Consider the following 27,395-nt stretch of genomic DNA (forward strand, 5'->3'; position numbering starts at 1 on the left):
TGTGTGGACAGCGTGGGCAGTTTTTAACAGACGTGAATTGAGCAGGAGACTTCACTTTGTGGTACAGACACAACTGGAAACGGATCAAGCTCTTCTCCAGACACGTGCCACTGCGCGCTATACACCCTCCTGCGTGGACGTGATGGAAGTCGGCTGGACTTTTAAAATACTGGAGCGTTGCAATTTCCATTCCGTGCACATCAAGCTTAAGCCAATTTCTGATACTATGTATCACTGTACATTCTATATAGCTGTGTGTTTGAATTGAATATTAATAGCATATTCAAAAAAAATTGAGTATTAGGACAAGTAGAGAAGACAGAGTGGGGCAAGATTGTCATAAATTCATGGCAGAAAAAAAAAGTCTACCACATCCACAAGAGGAATATAATGGGAATATTGAAATGCTGAGGTTTTCTGTGCTGCATCATCTCCTAGCCAAAATACCTCCCATTTCTCAGCTGTGGTGACTTCTCCAAAACTCATTCCACTGACTAAAAACCTCAATTAAAACGATAGATACTGCAGTCTCGAGACAATAATTATCTATATTTAGAGCTATAAGTGATCATCATTTTGGTTTAGGTTAAAGCGGGAGTCCAGTTCCCACTCTAGGCTAATTTCATTGATGGTCTAAATATAGGCTAGGTTCTTTTTTTCTTTTAGTTTCCTTTTTTTCCTTTTAGTTTTTTCCAACAGTCAGAGCCAGAGCTTCCCAGGAAAATGATTTTTTCTTTCCCTGAAAATAAATTAAATGTTATGATAAACAGATTTCAAAGTCACAGATCTATGAAATTTGGGCTGCCACAATCAGATGCATGCTTGTCTGTCTCTTCCTCTGTCTGTCCTTCACTCTCCCACACACATGCACACACATGCACACAACTTCCAATAGTTTATGGGGCATCTGAGCAGTGGCGTAATGTATTTACCTTGGGTTCTGGTCGTAGATGGGCCGTTACCACCCACCCTTCCACCCCCAACGTAGTTTGTTACACACCTCTGGGTTTTAATAGTCAACCGATGCCTGTGGTTTGAGGAGGTCTCCTTTCCTTGCACGTTAGGCAAAGAGGAGAGTTGCTCAGGTTGTGGACGTGAGTGCGTTCATCCTCCTGTGTGTGAGTGTAGACAGCTGGGTTCATTACAGAATGGTCGCCCTAGTGCTGTGCTGTAATTAAAAATGAAAAGGAACAGACAATTAGTATCAGTGGGCCCCCTGGAGGCTTCAGATATAAATGCATTTCCCACATGCTGCACCTTGACGGTCATTTCCTGCTGTCCTTGCCATTTCTTTTTTCCACATGTAGCAGCCCTCTGGCATCCCAAGCCATGCACCCATGCTTGCATCACTCTACCGACTCCTATAGAGGGCTTTACCTGAAAAGCAGCAATGCCATTAGGTCACTGGAAAAATTCAGAATATGGAGACTTAATGTTCCTTCTGCAGTGAGCTTGCAGTCATTCCACATGGCATCCTCAAGTGTTGCTCTTGAAAAAGATTCCTCAAGCGTCTCCAAATGTGCAACCTTGCCAGTGTTTGTCCTCTATTCTTAGATCACTCCCTGTAGTAGTGAGTAGGAACTCATTGTCACAGACTAAACTGGGAATTGTGTAACAGAGCTCTCTGTATGTAGTTCCCCATAAAAAAAAGTTAAGGAATTCTATTTATAGCAGTCAGCAGTCAGTCATAAAAGTTATTATAATCTAACCTTAAAATCAGTGTATATTATTAATAGGCTGGTGTGCAATTGCCAGGCAGTTAAATTTCATTAAGCGTTTCTGTCACAGCAAACTTTGCAACCACCTTCTGTGGAAGTAGTGTTCTCACACATGTTGTCGACACTGCGCTTAATTTAAAAGCTGCCTTAGAATAATGAGTAGTAAGCTGCAGATCCACTGACATCAGATTGCTTTTTTATTGCAGAGTGTTTGGACATTACACATGTTACATTTTCCAGCATATTGGTAAGCGTAATGCGTCTTGAATCTCCCACTGCTCTGTGTATCCTATGTAAGTGTTTCCATGGCATAAGCAGACTTTCTGTTTACTTTTCATTGCTGCAATAAAAAGCAGGAACTGCAGCTTATCTTAGATCAAATCAACTAGATAAAGACTATTAAACGTCTGGTTGGGATATTGGATGTCTGAGGGTTATGCTGATTGTAGAATTCAAGTCAGCTTACTCATGAATATTGCCTTAGAGGGTCAGTTTTTATGGCAAAAAGGGGACTTTTCGCTGGACACTCCCCTAAAACCTTGGACGTGGATTTCTGCGTCTCTGATTGGTTGTAAAGCCCCGACCGACAACACCTGCTTAACTCCTTCATCCAAATTGACACCCGGGGCTCTTAGAAATATAGGCAGCATCACTTCCAGCTCGTGCATTCAGTCCAACAGCTGCCCCATAAGCCACCGAGCAGCAGCTCCGTCGATCCAAGGTGCACCCTCACCCACGCAGAGACACTCGCACTCGCCGAATCTTTGCAGTGGGGATAGAAGCTCATTGTCGGAGAAGCAATGTTTGTCAATCTGGCCGTGCTGCTGCTGCTGGTTTTGTCAGTGCTGGAGCAAGTAGTGGGAACGGATAATATTGACATTTATGACACCCCCCCGGAGAAACCTGCGAGCCAGAAAGGACGCCTCTCGCTGCAGAACACAGGTAAGAAATGAGTGGCAATAGAGGTAAGAGTCGTGGGGTTTGACCGGACACGTGTTTCTCGTGGCTGCACAATTAAACCATGCAGGAGGCACGTTTAGTCGGTTTTGGCAAATCCGTTTAAAAAAAAAATAATAATAAAATGTTTTATTTTTATTTATTTATTTTAACTTAAATCCCGACGTTTCACTCGAGAGACGTTTTTCGATACCTGCGAAAGACGATATTTTGTAAATACTCAGATAGAAATTCAGTATGTTAGTAAACTATTAATAGAACGGCGCAAGGTAATAGGCAACGTATACGGCAGCGCATCTAGGTGTGCGTGCGCGCTTGTTAATGTGTGCGCGCGTGCCACAGCTGATTATTTCAGTGGTTAGCTGCTTAAAAAAAAATACATGTAAATATGTATGTCTGCGCTGTGTAGGCTGTCTCCTGATATCAGTGCTGGGTGAGGTGTGCAGGTTAGTAGAGCGGTAATGAGTGCACTAGTGCGGTGCTTGGTCTGCGCTGAAGGCAAGCTGGAGTTAATTTACTGAACCAATCCTTTGAGGCAGTAGTGCTTATTAAATACCATTAAAAAAAGGGGGGAAGTATGCTTCACCCAATTAACACAAAGCCCCAATACCACCACCACCATCACCTTCTCGGACTGCTGCTCTTTCCCTGGAACTTGCACTTTATATTGAGTGATTTTTTACCCTCACAGACCCCAAGTCTTGGTCGAGACCGACCATGTGAACCTGTGTCAAAATATTAGAGCCTAGTTGTTATCTTTCCTCCACGCTGAAAAAAAAAATGGGGACAAACTCCAATGCAGGTCTCTCTCTCTCTCTGCAGAGACCCTGGTAACACCACTGTGTAATTCAATGCAAGCTGCGGCCAAGCTCGTACGATCCAAGCACATTCCCGTGATGCCAAAACAAGCACTGCTGACAGCGGCTCACTTTTCCTGCGCACTAAAGTTCAACTCAGTGCCTACAAAACCCCCGTAGCAGCCCCCGCCCCTCTCTCCTCCAAACACACACACACAGCCTCACCACCACCACTACCACGAAAAAAAGAGGCTCTTTGTTGACAAGCGGGATTTCTAATAAGTCACACTTAATCCTTTATTTGCTGTGGTCGAGACAGAGTCTCCTTTTCTTGCAAACAGGGCGCAACTCTGACTGTGAGACAAAAACTGTTCTCACGCCCATCAGTTACCAGCTCCAAAACTTATCACCTGTGTAATGATGTATTACTTAAGTTAACAGTTAACGGTTGTCAGAGCCAGACTGAACTGTAAATGCTCTGTTGCCTCACGAGGTAACTTGCCATCTGCCACATTAATCTAAAATTGATACGGGGTCCCACTGTGATTTGTGATGTGATTCTGCCCTTTTTTTGTTTTTGTTTTTTTGATACTTGTATCTGATGCCTGCAGTTAAAACAAAAGAAAGGGGGAAAGAGACAAGCCTTTGATGTAAATGTGAAAAGTTCTCTTTTTTGTGCTTGCATCACTGCTGTTGCATTTTCAGTATGCACTTGATTGGCTCTGCAAATATAAGAGTGCAAGACTTGTTGATGCACATTTAGGGGGGACACTGAAATGGCTGCTTGTGTTTCCTCCACAAGTAGTTAAGGCTGTATCTGCAATGCACCATCCTATCTCAATGCTAGGCAGTGCAGATGGATTGTGGTGCAGAATGACACAGTAATATCTGTCACCAAGTGTTCCTCTGCAGGAACCCCTCAGCTTGGGGAAATTAAGACTTCCTCTCATCCCTGCACACACCCTCCCCTGCATTCTTTCTCTCTCTATTAGAGAGAACGCACACGAACAGCATCTGTGGAAATAGTTATACGCCACATCAGCTTTATGATTTGTGCAGCAATCGGTACTGAAGTGGAGTTGTGCCTCCAAGCTGTATGGTCTTCGTTGCCAGCACGCTTGTAACGGTCTGCGTGCTTTCTATGCTGAGAGCAGATGATAAGGTCCCTCCTCTAACCTGTTCTCTGTTTCCAGCTGAGATTCAGCACTGCCTGGTGAGTGCAGGGGATGTCGGCTGCGGTGTGTTTGAGTGCTTTGAGAACAACTCCTGCGAGATACGAGGGCTACAGGAAATCTGCATGACGTTCCTGCACAACGCTGGCAAATTTGACTCTCAGGTACTAAACTAATCCGTCTGTTAGCAAAAAAGAAAATGGTAAAACAAGAGGCAGCTTTCCTTTTTATTAGTCCATTGCTTCTGAATCATCAATTTTCTTTTTAGAAGTGCGATCATACATGCCCTGAACTAATCATCTATTTCTTTTTCCCTTTCTTGACAAGTTCACATGCCTTTCAGCGGAGTGATGTGTGTACAGTTAGGACTAAGCGTCATGAGCCAGCTGGCTAGAAGCCCAGTGAGCTCCCTTTTCATACATAGCAGAGGTTGAAACCCTGCCAACCCAGGCTTGACTGGGGTGTTAATATGCCTATAGGGTCACATACTAGGAACTTACATTTCAGAAGATTTCAGTAGAAGAACAGCGGTATTTGACTACTGATTACAGAATTACATGTCCATTTTCCTTGTGAATAAAGTGTAGTTACCATTTATAGAACACAACCAAAAATACACTCCAAAACTACTAAAATAGATGTACGGTACCCACAAAATGCCAAAGCTATCTGTGTAAGTACTATACATGCAAGAGAGAAGGAACACCACATGAGCTTGCTCTATAGCTGATTTTCTAGGAACTTAAAGGGAACCCGTCTTTATGTGTACATAGGGGAAGTCCTTCATCAAGGATGCTTTGAAATGTATGGCGCATGGTCTGCGACACAAGTTCGGCTGCATCAGCAGAAAGTGTGTGTCCATTAAGGAGATGGTGTTCCAGCTCCAGAGAGAGTGCTACATCAAACACAACCTGTGCTCTGCCGCTAAGGAGAACGTGGCCGTCATGGTGGAGATGATCCATTTCCAAGATCTATTCCCCAAAGGGTAAGGGACTGATCTGGACCAGGTTTAGAGCGGTATTTTCTCTAAGCCGTCCCTTCTCTTTAATCCCAGATCTTTTTTGAAAAAAAATTACGATTTTGTGGATATTTTTATTTGTTCTTCTGTTGATTGTAAAGATGCATCTCAGTGAAGTCTATCCATTTGCTAGACGCTTATTGTACTTCCAAACCTAATGTGCCTCTCTCTGCTCAGTCCATATGTAGAGCTGGTGAATATTCTCCTGAGTTGTGGAGAGGAAGTGAAGGAGGCGCTGTCACGCAGCGTCCGACTACAGTGTGAGCAGAACTGGGGGGCCCTCTGCGACAGCTTGAGCCTCTGCACCTCAATGGCCCCGTCTCCTGCCAGCACCCCAGTCGAAAACCGCCGCCACCTCATGCCTTCACAGCCTGAACCGGAGCACCCTCGCCTGCCGCGGCAAGGTGAAAAGGAGAAAGCTGGTAAGGCAGGCTTCAGCTCTCACCCACGTAACCGCAGCCAGGGACCCCGCCGTCATAGTCCGGAAGCTGGAGTGGTGGCTGAGGAGGAAGACCCCAAGGCCACCGACATCCGGAGGTGAAAGCTCAGGAAATGGACTTTTGACCTCCTACACCATTTAAAAGCCACACTTGCAGACTTGTGTACACCTTCACACAACTACAAACACACACATATTCGCACACCTTTCAACACACACACACAAATTCCCATAGACTGAGCTGAAGGAAACAAGCCCCGAATTTTCCTATCCTTATTCCGCCCTTTCTAGTCATTCCAGCAGTCCCACATGGTAAATGTGCAGGGTAATCATGGTGTAGCTCATGCCAGACTGTAGGCCACATTATCATTATTATTATTATCATTATTATTTTAAAAATGAATAACAATTGTTGACTATTTCAGCTGTTAGGACTATTTTGGCTCTAATATAGCATTTTCTCAAATCATACTCACTGTAAGATTTGATTATATTTGTATTATTTATTTTATTCTTTATGCAAAGTTGAAATATCAATATGTACATAGAATATCTATATTTATATGAACATGTATAAATATAGTTACAATATGCAATACTGATGACATAGTATATGGTGTGCTGTCTGTCATTCTCTTCACAGTATTGCACCCATCACACAAAGGTCTGTAGATATGTAACATACACTATTTGCTGTTTTCAAAGTGGAGATATGTATTATAACTATAGATACTTGATGATTAATACAAATTGTACAGGATTTAAGTCCAGTTCTGGCACATATGAATTGTAGTGCATGACGGCCATTAAATATGTGCATTCTTCAAAGTGTAAGTCCACTCAGAAGAGAATGAAAATGTAATGCTACGAATATGAGCAGTTAGTTCACACTTGTATGTATCGATAAGTCTCTCGCAAAGCTAGAAATAAGAGCGCAGAGACGCTTCGTCGATGTCACCCTGGCACCGCTCTCTGGGCAACAGTCAATGGGAATCTGTATGCTTCACGAGTATTAGATATATTCTATTCACGTGTCTTACTTTAAATGCAAGTATCACACCACTCTCATTCATTGTTAATAGAGCTCTGGAAACTGTGTGTCAGAGACATTGCAGATCGGTGTCAGTGTGTTTAGTTTCAGGAGCCGTCACTCATGTTCACAAACAGCAGCTGAAATGTCAAATGTGTGACTGTCAGCTATCAGCGGCAAAGAGGATGTTCGATTTCAAATGCCCCCCCCCCAAAAAAAAAACAATCATAAACATCAGCGTGCCTAAAGTCATTAATGTCCACCGTGACCGCTTCTCTGTGATTTTAATTGAATCGATTATACTGTGTCATGAGGGAGGTTTTAATGTTAAAGCTATTTTGCGAAGGTGTTGAGCCACAAAGTCTTGGATTTTGCATTGTCGGTTTGTGTTTGACCAGTGCAGCTTGAGAAATAAGACCACATTAGCTCAGTAGTCACCCTCTAGCCAGAGACCGTTTCCTTTAAGCAGCCTGGATTTCCTTTCGACGACGGCACCAAAAAGGCCTGCATCCTCACTGAATCAGGTCGAGCCATGCTGCCCTTCCTCGGTGTCCCAGTGGGTAGGAAAGAGGCTTGACAGAAACCCTCCAGATCTCCTGGCCCATATAAATTAGTCCTTATTCATCTCTGGTCCCATACCTAGGTCAGACATGAAGGCCTGTTATTCTACCCGTTAGAAACACAGCGAGGACCCAGGAACTGGGTTAAGTCCACACACGGGGGCTCTGGCGCTGTTATTCTAAATGTTATATTTACAGAGGCCACCAGAGAATTCCTCTGGGTCACAGCCAAGAGCCAGCAAAACAGAGAGGCAGAGACGAGTGGAGCAAGGAGTGAGACGAGCCCAATTTCTTTCTTTCTTTCTTTCTTTCTTTCTTTCTTTCTTAAATGTGATGATTCACTCTGTCTTTCCTTCTCTGAGGACTCTTCTTTTCCTCCTTTAGGGCACAGACATGCAGATTTTTGACCATTTCAGGCCAGTCACATGCTTCAGTTGTGGAAGTGCAGTTTATGAACACATTTCACCACATGCTGAGGAGTGCTTTGTGCAAAAATAAAAATAAGACATGTTCAGATTTTGTGGCTCAGTTAAAGCTTTTTCACAGTTTTTTCTCCTTTTACTACATACTAAAGATAAAGATTTATTCTCCCACTCATTTAGACACGATCTTAAGTGCAACTTTGAGGCTTTTTTTAATCATTAGTATTATTATTACTATTATCATTATTATTATTTTTTTGTGGAAGTTGGGATTCCTGTGACATCCCAGCATAAGACATAAGCTAATCCTATGAGAATGTACTGTATGTTTGTAACGTTTGATATGGCTTTTTGTAATACTATAGTGGCTTGAATGGCTTTTTTTGCCCTGTATGTGTTCAGAGGAAAATAAAACTAACCAGGTTTCCTGTATTCTTAGTGCTCCATAACTACATCACAGGTTTTCCTCTGTTAAGCACAAAGTCTCTGCTTTCACTGCTTCAAACTACAGGACATCATCTAGAGACTTGTAACTTACTTGGGTGATGTTGAGTTTATAACCCTTGAAGTATCTTTGGACTCTTTAAGTCAGATGAACATTGTTCATTAAAATATTTTTGTCTGCATTTTGTGTTCTTCAAGGCAATTTTCTTTCTTTTTTATCAATGTTAAAGTTGCATAAAACTGCAAACAGACACCAGAGGCAAACCATTTACTCAGCTCTAAGTAAGTTAGCAGAGAAGGCCTTGACGTCTCAGGTGTACCCACAGGTTAAAAGACACCCTATTCTCATTTGACTTGCTGCCTCCTTTCTGACAGTGAAATACGGACTGTGTTTAAAGTTTCAAGGACTGGAAATATCCTCTCTTTTGAAAGGGCCCAAACATTTACGTCAGCAGCTCTGGATTGTATGCAATGCCGGGGCTGGGTTTAAGGTGTCAGTTTTTATGAGAAGGCCCAACAGTGTACATTGCCTCACCAAACATTTAGACGGTGCTCTGATTTGAAAGGTAGACTTTCACCTTTTATTCAGGTGCTCAAAATCCTTCTAAAGTCACTTGTAGGTCATACACAAAGGTGGTAGTCACACAAATCCTGTATTCTATTTTTCCATTTGTCTTACTGTGTGGCAGGGGAGAAAGGCAGCAGCATGTCTGTGATACTATATAATTTGGCTTAATTCAGATATGGACACTCTGCAGTTCTGTGTGATTCGGCTTTGCACACTGTGCACTGCTGCATTTCTCAGTTGGTAGTGATAGGGATTAACCACTGGGTGGCGACATCTCTGCTTATTGACACAAAACTAACTGGAGGAAGCAGGTGATTGATTATTAAAAGTTGAGATTCTGAAAGGAAACTACAAATTGTTTTATAGATGAAAGAAATAAAGACAAAATATTTCCAGGTTTACATTTTACTTTGACATCGGCAGCATACAGAGAAGTCGTCATAAGGCCAGGATTAGAGTCTAAATGTCAAAAATGTGAATACAGCTTTAACCTCTTCATTAGCTTTAAGTTAATTTCTGACTTAAAACATGGATTTAAACCATCGTGAGTTTGTGTATGTCTGATACCAACCTCATTGATGTATCTTGTTTTTGCACTTTATTTATTTTTTATTCAAATAGGTATGTGTCTTTCGTTTTTTAACATAGGTTTCATTGCAAATCATAAAATGTCCCTTCTTTAGAAAGAAGAGTCACCTTCAGATCATTGCATGTTATATGTTAAACTTCTCCATATGTTCATATGTAGTTCATACCACACCCAAGAGGTAAGATGCTGGGCCACAGTGTGTTTCAAGAACAGGTCTAATGCACTGTGGTATTAATTCTGCCAGACTTCTATTTTTCCAGTTTTTTATTTTTCCATTTTCTTAACTGCTTATCCAAGATGTGGACAGTTTCCACACTTTGTTTTTTGCCAGTGATAATATTGATGGTAGAGCATGCTGACTAATGTGTCAGTCCATAATTGTGACTCCAAAGGCCATTGCGCCATTTTCTTCATACTTATCAAACTATATGTTGAAACCTCTTATCATTCAGATTAAAAGAAAATGATTCCAGAAGCGATAACTCCCGTAATGACAGAAATGTTTCATCATAGTATAAAGACTGTCATTCAAAAGATTTCTTTTAACTGATTTGCAGTGAGGATTTCTTCAAAGGCAGGGGAGGGAAATTCCTTTTCCCAAGGAGCCACATGGAAAACTTGGACTGTTGTGGAGGGTCACACCACTAAGCTTATAAATAATTTATATTGAGCATTTCAGCTTATTGGTGCGGCCCTCCAAAACAGATCCAGTTTCTCATGTGACCCCTTGGGAAGAGTAATTGCCCATCCCTGTTCTAAGGGGACAAGTGGACCCAAATCAAGTTAGTAGGGATCAAGGGGGTTTGTGTTTTTTCTTTCATTTGTCACATATCACAGTGAACATATTCCCTACTTTTGATTTTATATTTATGTGGCGTATAAAACATTTCTGCTAGCATTAACTGTACGGTGTGGCGTCAAACAGGATTAGAGAGCATGAGAGAGATTATGCGGTGCCACGCTAAGCTTTTTACAACCATGCTTTGAGTCAGAGATGGATGACCTCCTGGACAAACAATGGGCTGCTGACTGGACCAGAAATCTCCCAGCTTTCATGGTTGGTATGGCAACTGAGCTCTGTCAATATTGAAGCGACAGTCATATCTCAGACAAGACTGAACAGAAGCAAGAGAGGATGTGCCTCCGAGCTGCGAAACCTGAGAAAGCTGGTTCCAGGCGCTTTGTGAACGTCTGCCCCGTGTGCTCCAATGTGAACTAATGAATAAATGACTGGGTGCCCAAGTTTCATGGATGAATCATTTAAGAACCATCTGGGGTTAAAGTGTGCACACCACCTCCTTCTACTGTTGGGTTTAAAAAGACAGATGTCCTGTATGTGTGTGCTACAGCTGTCAAACACACCAATCTATTTTCTGAGCTGCATGAAACACATGAAACCTCTGCAGCAAGGCCTACTCTCATTTGGAAATATTCAATACACTTTCAATTCGATGCAATTCACTTTACCTAAATTTAATTCAGGTCAGTTTTTTTATATAACAGTAATTCAGAACAACAGTTATCTTGAGGCAGTTAGAAATTGTGGTCGCTGGCCTTAACTTTGAAGAAAATACATGCTTTACTAATAAACATTCGGCAGGCTGGTCGGGCCAGGACAGAAATGAGCCAGAAATACCTGAAAAAGTCCCATGGAAAGAAAGGATAGAGAGGACAAAGACCAACAAGAGAGGACACAAAGATAACTGCATGTAATAGTAATGTGGAAATAGCATATGAGGCCTGAGTTATACCAGCATACCTAAGGGATCATCCAGGGTCATCTGAGCCGACCTAAACTATAATGTTTACCAAATAACACAGCTCTAAGCCTAATCGGAGGTGCCTCATAGCTGAAGGCTCCACCTCTTCTTATACTGTCAATACAGAGCATGTTGCTCTCCAGACAGAAAAAATGATACCATTTATATTGCTTGAACTCTTGATGGGCACAATGGCGTAGCAGATGGTTGCACAAAATGTGCAGCATACATTAAAACACACAAATAATATAACATTAATATAATACTGAACTAGTAACACTCGGATCAGCTGCCTGTTATTTTTCACAAGACTCCAAAAGCTCAACACACAATGCAGTGTTGTTAAACCAACCCAACAGGCCCTGCAGGACATGGTTGGGAAGAAGTGATGTGTGTCACTACTGTTAGCACTTACAAATGAAGGGTGGGTCTGCCTTGGGGGTTTAGGAACACTGTAAAGGCAAACATTAACTTGTAATCTGGTTGGAAAGGAAGTGAAATGGAGTAGTTATGTCTGCTTGTTTGGATACTATTATAAAAACCATTAAGGTTATGAATGTAAGCACACGTGTTCTTAAAAAAACAAGCCCTGTTTTTCTTAAGTAGGTTTAGCCTAAACAAAAGTAATTTTACTACCACAAGTGTAATGTATACGCTGTGCAAACAAGTGCACTCCTTTTGAACAAGACAACCTTTCATCTCTTGTTGAATGGCCATTTACATTGTTAATGAATCAGCTTCTCCAGAGGGAAATTAAACACCTATGTAAACTTTTGGTTTGCAGGAGGATAATGGGTGTAGAAGATGACATTCTTGTGTAAAAATGTGATCTAGTAAGTGAAGGTATGATATGATGGCATGATCAGAAGACAACTGGCCAAAGTGAAATGAATGAACCTCTCAAGCTCGATTACATTCTGAAAATAGCAGCAGCTTATTTTAACGAGATTGCTATGCGGGACTATGCTGTGGATAGGGATTGTAGCAGATCAATAAAATCTCCCTACTATCTATCTATTGCTACCAAAGTACGCTGCTTTTCAGGGCCAATATAATACTACAAACATTTGCTTAGCCAAATAATCTCATCTGCATTTGAAAAAGGTGGTTGCAAATACTGGCTTTTTACTCTAAAAGCCTAAAAGTGACTGAAATTATTAATATGTTTTTTTAACTCTTCCATTGTGGTTTAGACAGAAAAAAATATACAGATAATTTTCCTTATATAAAATACTTTTCCCTACAATTTCAAGACATCCTTATTTGGGACTAGAGCGTCTTGGGTGTATCTGCCATTCATCGAGAAGGCGTATGATGGGTGGTTCCTCTTAGCAATTAGCCAATCAGCTAATAGAGCTAGGGTTGTTTAGGCGGGGCTACGGAGGGAAATCCTGACACACACTGGCTAGCTGTTGGAGCTGGGGGCAGGGCTTGTAGACGGAAGTGTCTCCCGACTGGTCCAGCTGTCATCTAGAAGAGAGTGGAGACCATTTACACCGGCTGCATAGGAAATGCAGAAAAAGGAAAAAACGCTAAAATATGGCAACATCTAAACGATAAGGTCATGACGCCGAACTGAAGGTAGCTATGCCCGACATGTCGACGCTTACACACGTCTGTCGTTACGTTGGAGTAGGTGTCGAAATTGCGTCACGGTATTTCGGGATGTAGAAATGATGACAAGGATTGGTAGGCTGTGTGACATTGAACATACAGGACACGAAACAGACGAGGTCGTTTAAAGAGCCACACACCGGTTCCAACATGTCACGTCGCGAAAAACTCTGAGGTTTTTGACGCTAACGGAAATTCGAGGAGACGTTGCAGCGACTGAACTGGTTTATTGCTTTCTGGCTGCTGTGCCAGTATGCTACAACGTCTCTGCGGTTATCAGCTATTATCCTAGCCTAGCGGCTCGGTGAAGGGAACTACCCTAGATTCAGAACAGACTGGAGACGTCATCAACATTTTCCTGTATTTAAGTGGTTGCTTATCGGGAGGTCATTGCTTGGAAAAGGGAGATCATTCGGTAGGTGTTCGTGGTGTTGGTCGCCGTGACTCTTGAGCGTTCGTGGTTAGCCTGCAATGCATAAACGTACTTTAAAAGTGACTGCATGATTAATGGGGCACATGGAAGGTGGCGGAGCAGCTGTTAGCTTGCTGCTAGCTGCGTAACGACCTTTTGGAGACGTCAGCTTCACAAGCTTAGACTGTTAGCTGCCTGCGCTTGTTTTTCCGTGGTTGCCTTCCTGCTTTAGTGTTATATTTCATCTGAGGCCTCCCATAGCCAAGCGAGTCAATGATTTAATCTCATTGATTGCATCACAAGACCAGGCAGGGTGCAGCCCAAGCACATCTACTGCGTTTGCAAGGCTGTGTGTGTGTTTTTTCTTATTTTCTAGGTGCCAACTCTAACAATCTTTTGAAATTTTGTCATACATTTTCTACCACATTTTAGGATAAAGAAGACTGAGTAAGTCAAAAGTGAACTTAAGATTTACTGGGTGTCCTAAATGGGGGACTACGGGTTTGGAGTTCTGGTGAAGAACGGCAGTGGCAACAAATCTACTTTCCCTGTAAGGATCCCTCCTCACCTGCAACCCCAGCACTCTCACCACCCTTCCAACCCCCCCAGCCCCCCTTCCTTTGTAAACAACACCTGCTCCACCAATGGGGGAAGTGCTTGGCTGTTCCCTGCAGTAACCCCGCACACTAACATGCAAGATGAGATTCTGGAGTCAGAAAAGTCCAAGGCCTTGGACCTCCAGGATATGCAGGAGAAATCTCAGGTCCAGGCCCAGCCTCAGGCCCTGTCTCCAGGCCAGCAGGAGGCCGGTGGAGGCTTAGGAGAGCTTGAGGGAGCTCTACCTGACGACGGCTCCCTGGAGAAGGGTACTTTGGAGAGCAGTGCTGGCAAGGAGAAGCTGAGGATGGAGTCTCCGGTGCTAAGTGGCTTTGACTACCAGGACACCCTGGGAATGGGTACAAGCTGTGCACAATCCACTTCTTCCTCATCTTCTCTGACCAGCTTCAACAACTGGTCTCCTGCTGTCCCATCTACCCAGTCTCCTGTGGTTGGGGAAGACGTTGGAGGTTTCTTTGGTCCCGCTGGCTCCAATGCTAATGGACCACATTTGCTGTTCCACAATTTCTCCCACCATGCTGGCCCTGGCTTTGGAGCAGGAGGTAGTTTCTCCCCACAGATTGGGCCAGTCTCCCAGCATCACCCTCCCACACCTCACCCTCAGCACTACCATCCCCAAGGACAAGGGGTTCCACAGCAGCACAGGCGCTCCCCAGCTAGCCCTCATCAACCCCAGCCTTCCTTCCCTCCACATCCCCATCGCACTGGACCATTTACACAGCTGCCCCACCTTGCTCCTACCCAGAACAAACCTCCCTCCCCTTGGGGAAGCTACCAGAGCCCCTCCACTCCCACATCCACCTCGTGGAGCCCAGGTGGGTATGGTGGCTGGGGAGGTACACAGGGGATTCGGGATTACCGACGGGGTGTCGGCGGCGGGATGTCAGGCCTGAACTCTATTTCGCCACTGAAGAAGTCCTTCCCTAACAATCAGGTAGACAGGGCTGTCATGGTTAATCTCATACTATGTATATTCATAGTAGATATTTGCATTTGCTGATATAAAAGAGACTTGTCATACAATTATTAACATTTTCTCCAGGTTCCTTTGCAAAAGTTCCCCAGAAATAGCTCTGGCATCAACCACAAGGGCTGGGTGGAGGACAGCATGAGCCGCAATGACAGTGTTTATCCTTTCCAGGTAGGCATACAGCTAAAATAAAACACAGGCTGTTGTTAAGGGAATTACTCAATATCTAAATTAAGTAAGTTCAGTAGGTATTGTGAGAAATGATGAACAGATATGGACTGTGATTGTATATGTGCTTTGTGTATTTTTAACAGACTAAGTATGTAATCCTGTCATACTTGCTTAACTGTATCAAATGTAACAAATGAACCATTGAGCAAAACGGGAGATGTGACAGGCAAGCCAGCTAAACGGATGACTTCAAACTTATTGTGTACTGAGATCTTATCTAGATCATTTGGTTAAAAGAGCTGTCTCATCATCTGGTTGATCACATGGGTTTCCTACTGTCCTGATTCGAGTTGTCTCGCGCTCTGCTGCAGCTTTAAACACACTTGATATGCTTTTATATAAAGTGACACACTTTTACTTATGTAGTCTTTATCACCAGTTGTGTGTTGCTCACAGATTTTCTTTGTTTTTAGAATTTTTAAAAATCCAACTCTCCTCAGTTTTGGTTAGAATTTGTATTGATTGCAATGTGGTAAAACCGAAAGTAGCTTTTTTTTTTTTCTTTTTTTTTCTCTCTTCTCTCTCTCACCGGCTCATTTTATGCAGTGTGTCTTCCTATCAGATTCAGTGGAAAGATGTCACATTACAAGCGAATGCAGATGACTTTGTAACATACTTTGTTTGTCTCCATTTTCTGTTTAGTGCTCTGTGCTGGATGTCACCACAGGGAAAAATGAATTTTTATTTCTCCTTTTAATACTTATTAGCATCATGGGTATCTCACAGCTTATACTGCTTTAGATGGTGATTTTGGGAAGTGAGGAAGCTAATTGTTGTTTTCCCCTCCTTTCAGCAGGAGAGAACACGGTCCTTTGATGGTTTCAGTATGCAATCTCTGGAGAACTCTCTGATTGACATTATGAGGGCTGAGCAGGATTCCTTAAAAGGTTGGTTCCCACACTAACAACAGTGAGACCTAGCTAGATTTTCTCATTGCTGGCTGTAAATAAATGTATTCAGAAATCTGTGTTTATTCGACACGTAGGAATTTTTTCCATATCCCCTGCAGGACTTGAGTAGCAAAATGCATATGTAATTGCATATGTTATGTTTGAATGTTTCTCTTGCAGCATTGTGCTTTGATGTTAATGGCACTACCCACAAATATTATTCAGCTTTATTAAATCCGTGCTTACTGCAGGCAAACCGTTGCATTAGTGGGTTTGGATATTATTGACCTTTCCAATATGGATGCCTATATCATTTTCAATTCTTGGGTTGCAGTCAGACAGTCAAAACCCCCCAAAAAGTTAATGTAGCTTTCCCTGAACACTTTCCAACAACCTTAATGGAAAACATCAGGTCAAGGCAGGATGTGAAGGAAAATTCTTAAGGACAACCACGGTGCCAAGATAATCAGAGTGCACTTTAGACTAGCTGTGCAATTATGCAACCTTAATGTTGTCAATGTGGTTTTTCTATCGTGAAGCTAAAATCTTCCTAAAAAAGGTGGCCTACAAAAACCCATATCTGAAGATGCTTCACCTTATGTGACACAGTGTCATTTCGTGCAGGTTGTCCACCCTACGTATAAAAACCCAGTTTAAATAATTTGGGGTCAAAGGTGGAACCACTGCTTGCTGTGGCTGTGGGTGGAGCTGCTGCAAGAAATTTAACACTGATTTACAGGTGTTGCTCATTATTTTTCTATCAACTAAAACTACCCCAGCTTTACTCGTTGGTCATACCGATCGGGTGTTTTCATGAACCCTCGGCGCATTATCTCTTTCTTTTGTTAAAGATTGTTTCATGATTTAGATTCATTCATTTGTTTGTTTATATATATATATTTTTTTTTTTGGGAAGGGGGGGGGGTGTGTTAAACTCTAGGAGCAGCACCTTTCCTTAAAGTTGTGAAAATTCCAACCAGTAAGAGACTATTTGACTGCAACCTTTCAACACCAAAACAATTCCATGGCTCCCCGGCAGCCATTTTGGTAATTCCTTTGCGCAGTTATTGTGGGCTACGAAGACCGGCTTAGACTAAGTGAATTAGATAACCATAAATGAACACTAGGGCACAAAGTCAAATCTGATTTTTACAAAGCCACATAAATGCCTTGGTGGTTTCCCCCAAACATGCATTAAAATCTAACCACGTACACTGTGAATGAGGCCAACGCAGTCTTGAGTCTCTCAGTGCAGAACATTACCCATCTTCTATTAAGTTATGAAAACAATCATATGCAGCATTTTTCCACTGGCATTTGTTTGATCTCGACGCAGACTCCCTTATTAATAAAACATCTACCTTTTGTCACCATCAGTCAGAAGGGAGCCATTTTGCATCACAGCCAGTTCTGTTAATGCTAATTCGAGAGCGTGGATGTGCGTACTTTTTTTTTTTTTTTTTTTTTTTTTTTTTTTTTATAAACCTGGTCTTTGATCTTTTATACAGTCATACATGCCATTTTAAATTAGGATGTTTTCCATCTCTTTTTTTCCATCTCTCTTGGCTTCTCAGTAATCAAAATCATATTCCTGGGGTCATATTCACAGAGGTGAAACGAAGTGGTTTAACACACATTTTTGGCCTCATTTTAATGTATATTGCCCTAAGATGCACATTTAGTTTACTTGTACTGACAATGTGAGTTGCATTTGTGGCCTTTTCTAAAAATTTTTTACTAAATGCTGTCCTTTTCCTGTACATGAAGAACACCCCCCCCCCCCCCCCCCTCATTTCAGCTATTTAGACATGAGAGAAGGGAATTAATAGAATTCCTACTCCATTTGGGAATCATTTCATCTCTCAGTTTTGTGAAGCTGCTCCTGTTTTTGTTTTTTTTTGTCATTCAGTAAACTTCAGCTTCTTTCACTAGGGCGGACATTCACCTCTACCATTGAATGATATGCAATACTTCAGCTGAAGTCAGCATAGCAGACAACAGTGTCCTAAGATAAAAAAAAAAAAAAAAAAGTTTCTTAAAATTGGAGTCCAGACCTTCACAACTAATTGTAAATGGTTGATAGAAATTTCCTATATGTCTTTATCTTGTGATGTTTTTCTAAAAACAATTTGTTTTGTTTTACATGCAGCAAGAAGTTATGGGAGAAGACGAGGTAAAGCTTGTTAATGTCATGTCTGTCATTTTGATTTCTTCGATGTGATTTAAACAGCATCAGTTGCCTCTGACATGATTGCTTTGTTTTTGCCTCTGTTTGTCTGCTTGATTTTTGTCTGCATCACTGATTATTCTGTCTTCACTGCTTGAGATCCTTTTTTCCTCTTCAGAGAGTTTACACCTTTGCAGGCTGTCCATCAAGAACTAGTATTAATAGTAATCCTAATTTTATTGCGGGATAAGAAGTGGCAATTGTCCTTTGTGTTTTTTTTTTGTTTTTTTTTTGTTTTTTTGTTTTTTTTTTTTAAATTTATTTTTTATTATTTCTTGTGATTGAACTTATTTGGATTAATTCTGATTGGAAGTTAAAATGTGTTAATTAGATCCTTCTCTCGATTAGGTCATTCGTCTTTGTTCCCCATGGAGGATGAGCGCTCTTTTGGAGATGATGAGTCAGGTGACCAGGGGCTTGCTGGCCTCGGTCCAGGCCACTGCTTTGCATCCCTTAATGGTGAACGTGTGGAGCGATATTCGCGCAAGGTGTTTGTTGGAGGGCTGCCCCCAGACATAGATGAAGGTGAGTCATGTTAAACCTGAAGGGGGTCCTTGACTAACTGCAGTTTTTACAATAATGAAATATAAACAACTTTTTTGTGTTTTCACGTGTTTTATGGCATTTCTAGATTTAAGTTATATATTTACAAGTTATATTTCAGCTACTGTATCAATGGTGTCCTGTGGCATGGTAGTGATATGCAGTGCCATTTTAAATAGGTTTGCTGATGTGCTTGTTGACTAACTGTTTTTTTTTTTTTTTTTTTTTTTTTTTTTTTTTTTTTTTTTTTGGGTTTTTGGGTTTTTGTTTTCTAGATGAAATCACTGCCAGTTTCCGTCGGTTTGGTCATCTTTTCGTGGACTGGCCTCATAAGGCAGAAAGCAAGTCCTATTTTCCACCCAAAGGTGCATCAGAAAAGTTTAATTTGATATTTTGTGCCGTTCAGATTAAAATTTATTTTCTGGTGAGCACTCATTGTTCTGAATGCCCAATATTTCCAGGATATGCATTCCTGCTGTTTCAAGATGAGAGCTCTGTTCAGGCCCTGATTGATGCCTGCATTCAGGAGGATGGCAAGCTTTACCTGTGTGTCTCCAGCCCCACCATCAAAGACAAACCGGTGAGTTTTAGCATTAAAGCTGCATCCACACCAGAAGTGACTTGCAATCATGTGAATCGCACATGTGTCGTTGCCAAACGTGCAGGACCTAACAATCCTTCCTCAACTTCCAGACTGAAGAATATTACTGACTGGAATATTAACAGTAGTAAATACATTAGAGGGGTTAACTAAGGTTAAATAGTTAAATAAGAGCCTGCAAATGACCAGCCAGCAACTTCGAAGTTGTGAAACAAGCGAATCACTTCCAGCGTAGATGCAGTGGGCTTTTTTTTTTTTTTTTTTTTTTTTTGTGTCCATCCTCATTACAAATGTTTTGCATTCTGCTGTATGCTAAATGCAGCACACAAGAGGCTTCTTGTAAAAAGCCCCTGCCGCAACCGACAAGACTATTCAGACTGTTATAATCTATATTACATGAGCACCAAGGCCTTAAAATTATCAGTTCTAAATGTATCTTGGTCAGAAACAAGTAGGACACTGGGGAAATTATTATGCATTTTAAATTTTGTAGGTCCAGATCCGGCCCTGGAATTTAAATGATAGTGACTTTGTAATGGATGGTTCTCAGCCATTGGACCCAAGGAAGACTATCTTTGTAGGAGGTGTCCCTCGTCCCCTGCGTGCAGGTATACATTTGAAGTGACTAATAAATGTATCAAGCTTCTGAGATTCAAACTGTTAAAATCACTCTAAGTTTCATTGCTATTCCAGTTGAGCTTGCCATGATCATGGACCGTCTGTATGGGGGAGTGTGTTATGCTGGGATCGACACAGATCCTGAACTGAAGTATCCAAAAGGGGCAGGGCGAGTGGCCTTCTCCAATCAGCAAAGCTACATTGCAGCCATTAGTGCCCGATTTGTTCAACTGCAGCATGGGGAGATTGATAAACGGGTGAGTTGATCCGATTCTAGTTCCATATTCGTATCCTGAAAATGTAGATGGTATGTTTCAAAATATAAATTTCCCACTTACCAGATCTTTCTTTCTTTCTTTCTTTCTTTCTCTCTCTCTCTCTCTCTCTCTCTCTCTCTCTCTCTCTCTCTCTCTCTCTCTCTCTCTCTCTCTCTCTCTTTCCCCCCCCCCCCCCCCCCCCCCCCCCCCCCGTCCCAGGTGGAAGTGAAGCCATACGTCCTGGATGACCAGCTGTGCGATGAGTGCCAGGGGACTCGCTGCGGAGGGAAGTTTGCTCCTTTCTTCTGCGCCAATGTGACCTGTCTGCAGTACTACTGTGAGTACTGCTGGGCAGCAATCCACTCCCGCGCCGGCCGCGAGTTCCACAAGCCGCTGGTGAAGGAAGGAGGGGACCGACCACGACACATCTCCTTCCGCTGGAACTGAGACAAGAAACCTGGGAGGGACTGAGAGAAAGGGGTAGTTAAGGGCGGGGTATGGGCTATGATGAAAAATAAATGCACTTTTCTTTTAAGTTGAGAAAAAAAATGGTAATATTGATAATTTATTTTTATTTTTTTATTTTTTTAAACTTGGGCCCACAAAAAGTAAATGCTAAGAAGAGTGAAATCCCATTTATGTTTTGACTTTCAGTGTGCATGAGCATATGGATGCATTATATTTGGATTTGTGTTTCTTGTTGACTTGACTATATTTTCTTTCCTTTTTTTTTTTTTTTTTTTTTTTTTTCATATTAGCTGGCAAAGCTGCTTACATTTGTTGATGAGAGTAACATAAAATTTAAGTGAGGTTCATCACACCTAAATCAGTATACTAACTATGGGAGTTTAGGAAGGGTGCATTTTCTTACTTTTTGCTTGCAGGATTAGAGAACAACTGTACAATTTACCAAAGGTTTAATGTAAATGGTTGAGGTGAACAGTGGTGGAACTCTGTTTCAGATGGATGGATGGATGATTGAGTTTTCCAAGCAGCTCAGCGTATAGCATCTGGCCACGTCACAAAAGACAAAAAAAAAATCTCCCCCTCAGTTCAGTACACATGTTTAAGATTGTCAGCATGAGTTTTCAGGTCTTGGTTTAAAAGTCAACACTTTGTAACCAGAAAGGGCAAACCAAAGATTGGCCTAAACGCATCACCTAAAACAGTCATTGATCTGAGGGTAATCAGGATAATGTTCTCGTACAGTTAAGGAATGGCTGGAGTTTTGGTTTGTGAGTTTCAGCTAACAAAGACACAGCCCTCAGGGCTCAGGTATTGGCAGTAGTATTTACTCACTTTATATTGTCAGGGATATTAGCACTGGAAGCTAACATGCTAATGTAATACAAACTAATGGGAATGCACAGTCCAGTCTCCCTGAGTTGTCCTCATGGTGTACCACTGCACGCTCTACCGTGACTGGAGCTTCTCTCACAAGTGTTGTGGTTGGATATGGTAGTAGCTAGAATTTGCTGTCACAGAGATAAAGATATTATTTTATACATGGCCTGCTGATTTTTGTACAGTGTTTTATAGTTGATTATTTTGTCATGAACATATATACATTTATTATGCACTACTTTTCTAAATATTTTTTTCAATAGTCATTTTAGGCACATTTTTCACAGATGGGAGAACTCCTTTTGCAATACCTCATTTTTTTCACTTGGTGAAAAATAATTTTGTACCTTTGTTACTAAGAGATCTGCATTTATGGTAAACTTAATTTAACAAAAAAGAATGATATTAATATAATTTTCAATTAGCTTTTATATATTTAAGTGCTGGTAAATCTGAAAATTGTCTGGTGCATTAGTGTGATTCTGTAGATTTAAAAAAACAAAACAACAAAAAATATATAAAGCTATCATTAGCCAGTCATATATGGATTCTCCTCTGTCCTAATAAACATCATTACAGGATCCTAAGGCATGGCAAGACCTTTCTAAACTGATTTTGATAGTCTTGAAAATGCATATAATCTGATATTTTGCTCCTAGGTGTAGTCACTAAGATTATCATTAGGGTAAATGTTTTGGCTTTGATCAATGTGAAATCTTCCCTTCTATCACCGGAGTGGATATCAGCTGTTTGAATATTTAGATCCTCTTTCTGGGACTGCCTGTGAGTTCTACTTATTCTTGGCATGCATAAGAAATAAAATGACTAGTGATAATGCAGGACCTAATATAATGCACTAGATCTCCTTTTTTTTTTTTTTTCTCTCTCTTTGACTTTCTTTATTTCTCTTTGAGATTGCCTCTCTTGTAGCCTCTCTTTACATGATTGAGTCTGCCTTCCTTTACACAGACGTGATGTTTATGCAATCTACACGGTGACAACACTTTAGGTCTTTTTTTTTTTTTTGTAACATAGAGGACACTCAGTAGGACATAGGTGAGGAGACTTGATCACTTTGACCCCCTTTGTGATGTGGCATGCTTTGGGACATAACCTGAATGTGATTTAATGTTGCAAGTTAACTTTGAGCCATTATGTGCAATACTTATTCTTTCCAGAAACAGTTCTCCGCAGTGTAAGTCATTCAATCCATATAAACCATGCAGTCATTTACACACCTTTGTTTCCTATTGTTCATGCTGATGTCTGCAAAAGGAAAAAAATAATTTATACCTGAATTTATTTTTAAACATTAGTTTTGTGCTTATTAACATATTTTGCTACAACCATGCTACTGTGATTGAAAACATTGTGTATATAATAGGTCGATAATGTATTTACCGTTTGCTATATTTTCAGTTGAAATGAATTACTGTCATTTTGATCAGTTTTTTTTTTCTTTTTTTTTTTTTTTTTTGTCATATTTTTTTGGGGTGATGTGTTCAACTCGTTGACGTGTCTAGTTTTTCTAATTGCTGTATCTGTGCTCCACATTTTCACATGGGAAAAAAATGATTATGTCTGTTAGTATTACTTGATTGCAAAATTTCAATAGTTTTTAATTAAATGATGGGAAGGTTATATTTATTAACTTTTTTTTTTTTTTTTTACCTGATATCATTTTGATTTTTTTTAAAGTCATTTCACATTTATATGTAAGTTCCAATTTTTATATTTTCTCGATTAATTTGCGCTACAATACAGACGTCAGTTTTTATAGTTGGTTTGTAGTACTGAAGTAAAACAAAGATCTAATGTCATATATTCATTTGCTGCCAACTGTTTGTAACTGTATGCATACATTTGAAGTATTTGTAATGTGAGATGTTGAACGAATAAAAACAAAAACAAAAAAACGCTGTGAGGAAGAATCTGTCCTGTGTGTTAACGGGAAATTCTCTAAACTGGAACCACGCATCTATTGCCATTGTTGTGAAAGGGGTTTTTTTTTTTTTTTTTTTTTTTTTTTTTTTTTTTTTGTGGCACAGCCATGGGTTAAATCTGCTCAGATTAAGCAGTATTTAAAGACTGTTGCTTGTTTAGTCTTCTGTCCTGAAAATCTTTGCCTGTGTAGCTGCATTTGTTTTCTTTTTAAATTTATTCAAGTGAAAAATTTGCAAACAGTATGGGAGCATAGAAGATTGTTAGTGCAAACTGCTAATCTAGACAAACTATTTCTAGACGGTAATGATTTTTGTCCTTGGGCTAAACCTGTAGTTATTATCTTGCAACATCTAATTAAGTTTCATGTTCCAGCTATTCCTCTAACCTTATGTATTTTATACTTTTTTTTTTTTTTTTAAATAATACTCCAGACGTCCATAAGTGGGTCAATAATGACCTGCATTCATTTCTTATGGAATTTCATGGGAACTTGTGATTTGTAACTGTCAGCTAGATCTAGAGATCTATAGAGATCTAGAGATCTCTATATAACCAAAAAGAATTGGGGGGACCACACTTTGTGGTCCTTAATATTATTTTACAAATGACAGACAGCATTCATTCAGCATTCAGACAGCAATTCATCAGAAGTGATTGTGCATTACAGGGGGAGGTTTCAAATGTCTACTGCACATGCCAAACAAGCTTGTCAAGTATGACCAGAAGATTTTCTGGGTTTGTGATGCAAGGATCCTCTTTGCAGTATTTGGAATGGTTTACAGGGAGGCAAATTCAATAGAATCTGAAGGAAAACATTGTCCAGTAGATTCAGAAACACACAATGCAACATCACCACAGTTAACTTTCTCCCCAGTGTGCCTAAGGCAGACATCGTTCCTCTGATGAAGCCTTCAGAGTCCTGGCTTACAGCACAGTGTTAGGATTCAAACTTACTATGGTCAGCTATGTCAACAGGAAAGGAATGGGTGTTGTACTCCTGAGCACATTGTATCAAAATTAAATTGTGAATAAAAATACCAGAAAGGGGAGGGGGGGGGGAACACAATTGATCATATTCTATAAGACCAAAGGAGGTGTAGATACTATGGACCAGATGGCACATATATCTGCCAGTGTAGAACCTAGAGGTGGCCCATGGTGCTGTTGTACAACTTGACGCTGCCGCCCTGAATGCCTACACCTTTTCCACGGCTTAGCGCCCCAAATTCAAGAATGGTATTTTAAATCCATGATGGGTCTTTTTCACTGAGCTCTCAAAGGAGCTTGCCACACCACATATGAGAAGTCAACTGGATGGTTGTTCCCAACTGCAAACATCGATCACTGAAGCAATGGGAAGCTGTGGCATGAGAAAAACCACAACTTGGCCACAGGAGAAGAAGCAGATAGGGCAAGCCAAGAGAACAAAATTTCAAGTAATGAAGATTGTAAAGTCAGACAGGGCCGTGCAGAGACGTTTAAAGGGGCGGATGCTCAAAGTTAAAAAGGGGCACATTGAACCAGGCTGAATAACAACAACACACATTCATCAAGAATCTAATATGGGCAACAAGGCAAAGCAAATGTAGCTGATGTTTTACCTGATGGGTACAATGTTGCTGTTGAGGGGTTTCTGCTGCTGCTGCAGCTGATAGTGCTGGAGGGCAGGGCTGTGTTGATCTGAGACTGTAGACATTAAAAAGTCCATAGAGATGGTAGCTGATTAAACAAGTGTCATGAGATAATAACAAAATGCAAAGATTGGTGACAGCGCTTGGAACCATAAGGCAACAAAAAACTGTGAGAAATAAACTAGGCTCTGCCTGTGAATCACTCTTTGCTTCTCTTCTTCGTTCCATCCCATCTTTTCATATATCACTTTCCACTTGCTGTCCATCTGAGAACAAGGCACAACTTGCTATTGCAATAAACTATAATCTAATTATCCACACCTAACAACTCTTGCACTTAATCTATAATAAAATGATGACAGAAAAATGTTATAGCACTGCCTTTAGTAGCCTCACACAGCTCCTACTGTTCCCTCCTCATGTCCTTACCAGGCATGTCTGGACAATGTTATATCATGATTAATAATTTAAAAAAATCCATATACATAAAACAAACACATGCACACACACACAGTGACATTTTAGACCTTCTTCAGAATACTGTATATACTATGGGCATCTCGGTGCTGATCCAGAATCCTTACATTATTATTTATTACTAGAGCTACAATAATAAAGCAATGAGGAGGGGGAAGTAATAAATATGAAATAATGTATTTATGATGATTCCATTTGTTTCACTATCCACTCTGTGCAGGGGCAAAGCTTATTACATTTTTAAACTGTAGAGATACAATAATTTTACTGCTGTAAAATCCAAATTTTGTCTTATTTAAAATATAAATCGAATATAATCTGCTTCTTAATGTATGTTCTTTAAAATACAGTGTGTTTTTTAATATATTATAATTATAATAATGCATAATTGTGAACATGCATATTAGATCATTTTTTAGTGAAATATAATCCTTCCAGAAAGGCAGGAAAAGCGCTGTAACTTACTTACTAAATATGTTCTCTAAAACGGTGACAGACCCATGACAGCCTTACACAGATAGCCAGCAGCTATGACCAGCACTACTTGTGCAGTTAATAAAAAGACAGGTAATGTTTGTCACGCTGTTGCACACACAGCACGCTCGTTTGTTTCAGTTCGTCAGTTGCTACAAGACAACTTACCAACGTGTACGTAATAAGCTGATACTCTTGGGTGCTATAGACTACAGTGTACGCTGCACACCTACTTACTGGTTTTATCGCATCAGTCTGTATGGAAGAAATATAGTAAGTCTGTGTCTTTGAGTTAACTTGTGTTTCTCCTACAGCTCCAGACCGCAAAAAATGCGCGTGCTCTTTGTGAGCTCGTTCCCGGCTCGTAACCAGCGCGTTCTGCCGTCAAGGGTGATCATTGGTTAAATGTGATCATGTGACTGATGCAAGTCAGATCCTTTTATTTAGCAAAACTGTGATTAATAGTTAAATATTATTGTTGAGGGGCACAGACAGGACTCCGCACGCAAACACACATAAAAAAATAAATAAATAAAATTAAAAAAATTTAAAAGTTGCCTCAACAAAAGGGCACTTTGGGCACTCATCAGGAAAGGGGCGGGTGCTCAAGCCCCTCTAGCCCCCCCTCTGCACGTGCCTGATAGTCAGATGTCGGTGTGGGAAATGCAACGTACCTGTGTGTAGGGATTACAGCCTGAAACAGGTGGTTGTCACAACTACATTCAGTGACGGAAAAGGCTAGAAAAGAGAGAGGAATTGTCTGGACAGTTACACACACATGTATATACTGTCTCACACAAACACAGAAAACGGATTTTGACATCGTTCTGTTGCTGTTGTGTATTTTTTTTTCCTTTTCTCATTTTAAAAATGTTTTAAAAAAAGTTAAAAATACAAAATACTTCAAACATTAGAATCATTCTTGTGTGGATACATCTAAAGGTTAATTCAAGAGATAGTATTCTGGCTATTTTCGGCATCCACATTTTTCGAATAACACTGCCACCTGCTGGTCGTTACAAGCACAATACAGAAAAAGGCAGAGTAAGCACAAAGTGTCATCCGTCAAG

General features: G+C 40.7%; 2 protein-coding genes and 1 long non-coding RNA gene across 7 annotated transcripts; 2 read left to right on the forward strand and 1 right to left on the reverse strand.

Annotated features, from left to right (window-relative positions):
* The first annotated feature begins 2,386 nt into the window (after nucleotides 1-2,386).
* On the forward strand, nucleotides 2,387-8,733 carry stc2a (stanniocalcin 2a). The gene is made up of 4 exons (XM_080901061.1): nucleotides 2,387-2,660; nucleotides 4,666-4,808; nucleotides 5,418-5,629; nucleotides 5,840-8,733. The coding sequence occupies exons 1-4, from the start codon at nucleotides 2,519-2,521 to the stop codon at nucleotides 6,201-6,203; spliced, it is 861 nt and encodes a 286-aa protein (XP_080757187.1). The 5' UTR covers nucleotides 2,387-2,518; the 3' UTR covers nucleotides 6,204-8,733.
* An 805-nt stretch (nucleotides 8,734-9,538) lies between these two features.
* LOC308408675 (cytoplasmic polyadenylation element-binding protein 4-like) lies at nucleotides 9,539-23,690 on the forward strand. 5 transcript variants are annotated; one of them, XM_080901046.1, is made up of 11 exons: nucleotides 9,540-13,055; nucleotides 13,933-15,052; nucleotides 15,161-15,259; nucleotides 16,116-16,206; nucleotides 18,359-18,382; nucleotides 18,785-18,961; nucleotides 19,255-19,344; nucleotides 19,441-19,559; nucleotides 20,074-20,188; nucleotides 20,274-20,455; nucleotides 20,675-23,690. In XM_080901046.1, exons 2-11 carry the CDS (start codon nucleotides 13,988-13,990, stop codon nucleotides 20,900-20,902), a joined length of 2,190 nt encoding a protein of 729 aa, XP_080757172.1. In that variant the 5' UTR covers nucleotides 9,540-13,055; nucleotides 13,933-13,987; the 3' UTR covers nucleotides 20,903-23,690. The 5 variants fall into 5 exon arrangements, with proteins under 5 accessions (XP_080757170.1, XP_080757172.1, XP_080757168.1 ...); XM_080901045.1 differs by having other exon boundaries at nucleotides 9,541-13,055; nucleotides 16,113-16,206; XM_080901044.1 differs by having other exon boundaries at nucleotides 9,539-13,055; nucleotides 19,255-19,559.
* On the reverse strand, nucleotides 20,797-26,657 carry LOC308408692. Its single transcript, XR_013973834.1, has 3 exons — nucleotides 26,563-26,657; nucleotides 25,345-25,429; nucleotides 20,797-20,922 (listed from the first exon to the last, which is right to left on the reverse strand). It is a non-coding gene; the product is annotated as an uncharacterized lncRNA (long non-coding RNA).
* Nucleotides 26,658-27,395: the final 738 nt, after the last annotated feature.

This window comes from Rhamphochromis sp. 'chilingali' (genome assembly GCF_963969265.1).
Source record: "Rhamphochromis sp. 'chilingali' genome assembly, chromosome: 13".
Lineage (NCBI taxonomy): Eukaryota > Metazoa > Chordata > Actinopteri > Cichliformes > Cichlidae > Rhamphochromis > Rhamphochromis sp. 'chilingali'.

Coding starts and splice junctions, on each gene's coding strand:
- stc2a (XM_080901061.1), top strand. CDS start 2,519: ATGTTTGTCAATCTGGCCGTGCTGCTGCTGCTGGTTTTGTCAGTGCTG. Junction 2,661..4,665: donor CCTCTCGCTGCAGAACACAG/GTAAGAAATGAG, acceptor CTCTGTTTCCAG/CTGAGATTCAGCACTGCCTG. Junction 4,809..5,417: donor CTGGCAAATTTGACTCTCAG/GTACTAAACTAA, acceptor ATGTGTACATAG/GGGAAGTCCTTCATCAAGGA.
- LOC308408675 (XM_080901042.1), top strand. CDS start 13,988: ATGGGGGACTACGGGTTTGGAGTTCTGGTGAAGAACGGCAGTGGCAAC. Junction 16,207..18,358: donor TGAGCAGGATTCCTTAAAAG/GTTGGTTCCCAC, acceptor TTTTACATGCAG/CAAGAAGTTATGGGAGAAGA. Junction 18,383..18,784: donor AAGTTATGGGAGAAGACGAG/GTAAAGCTTGTT, acceptor TCTCTCGATTAG/GTCATTCGTCTTTGTTCCCC.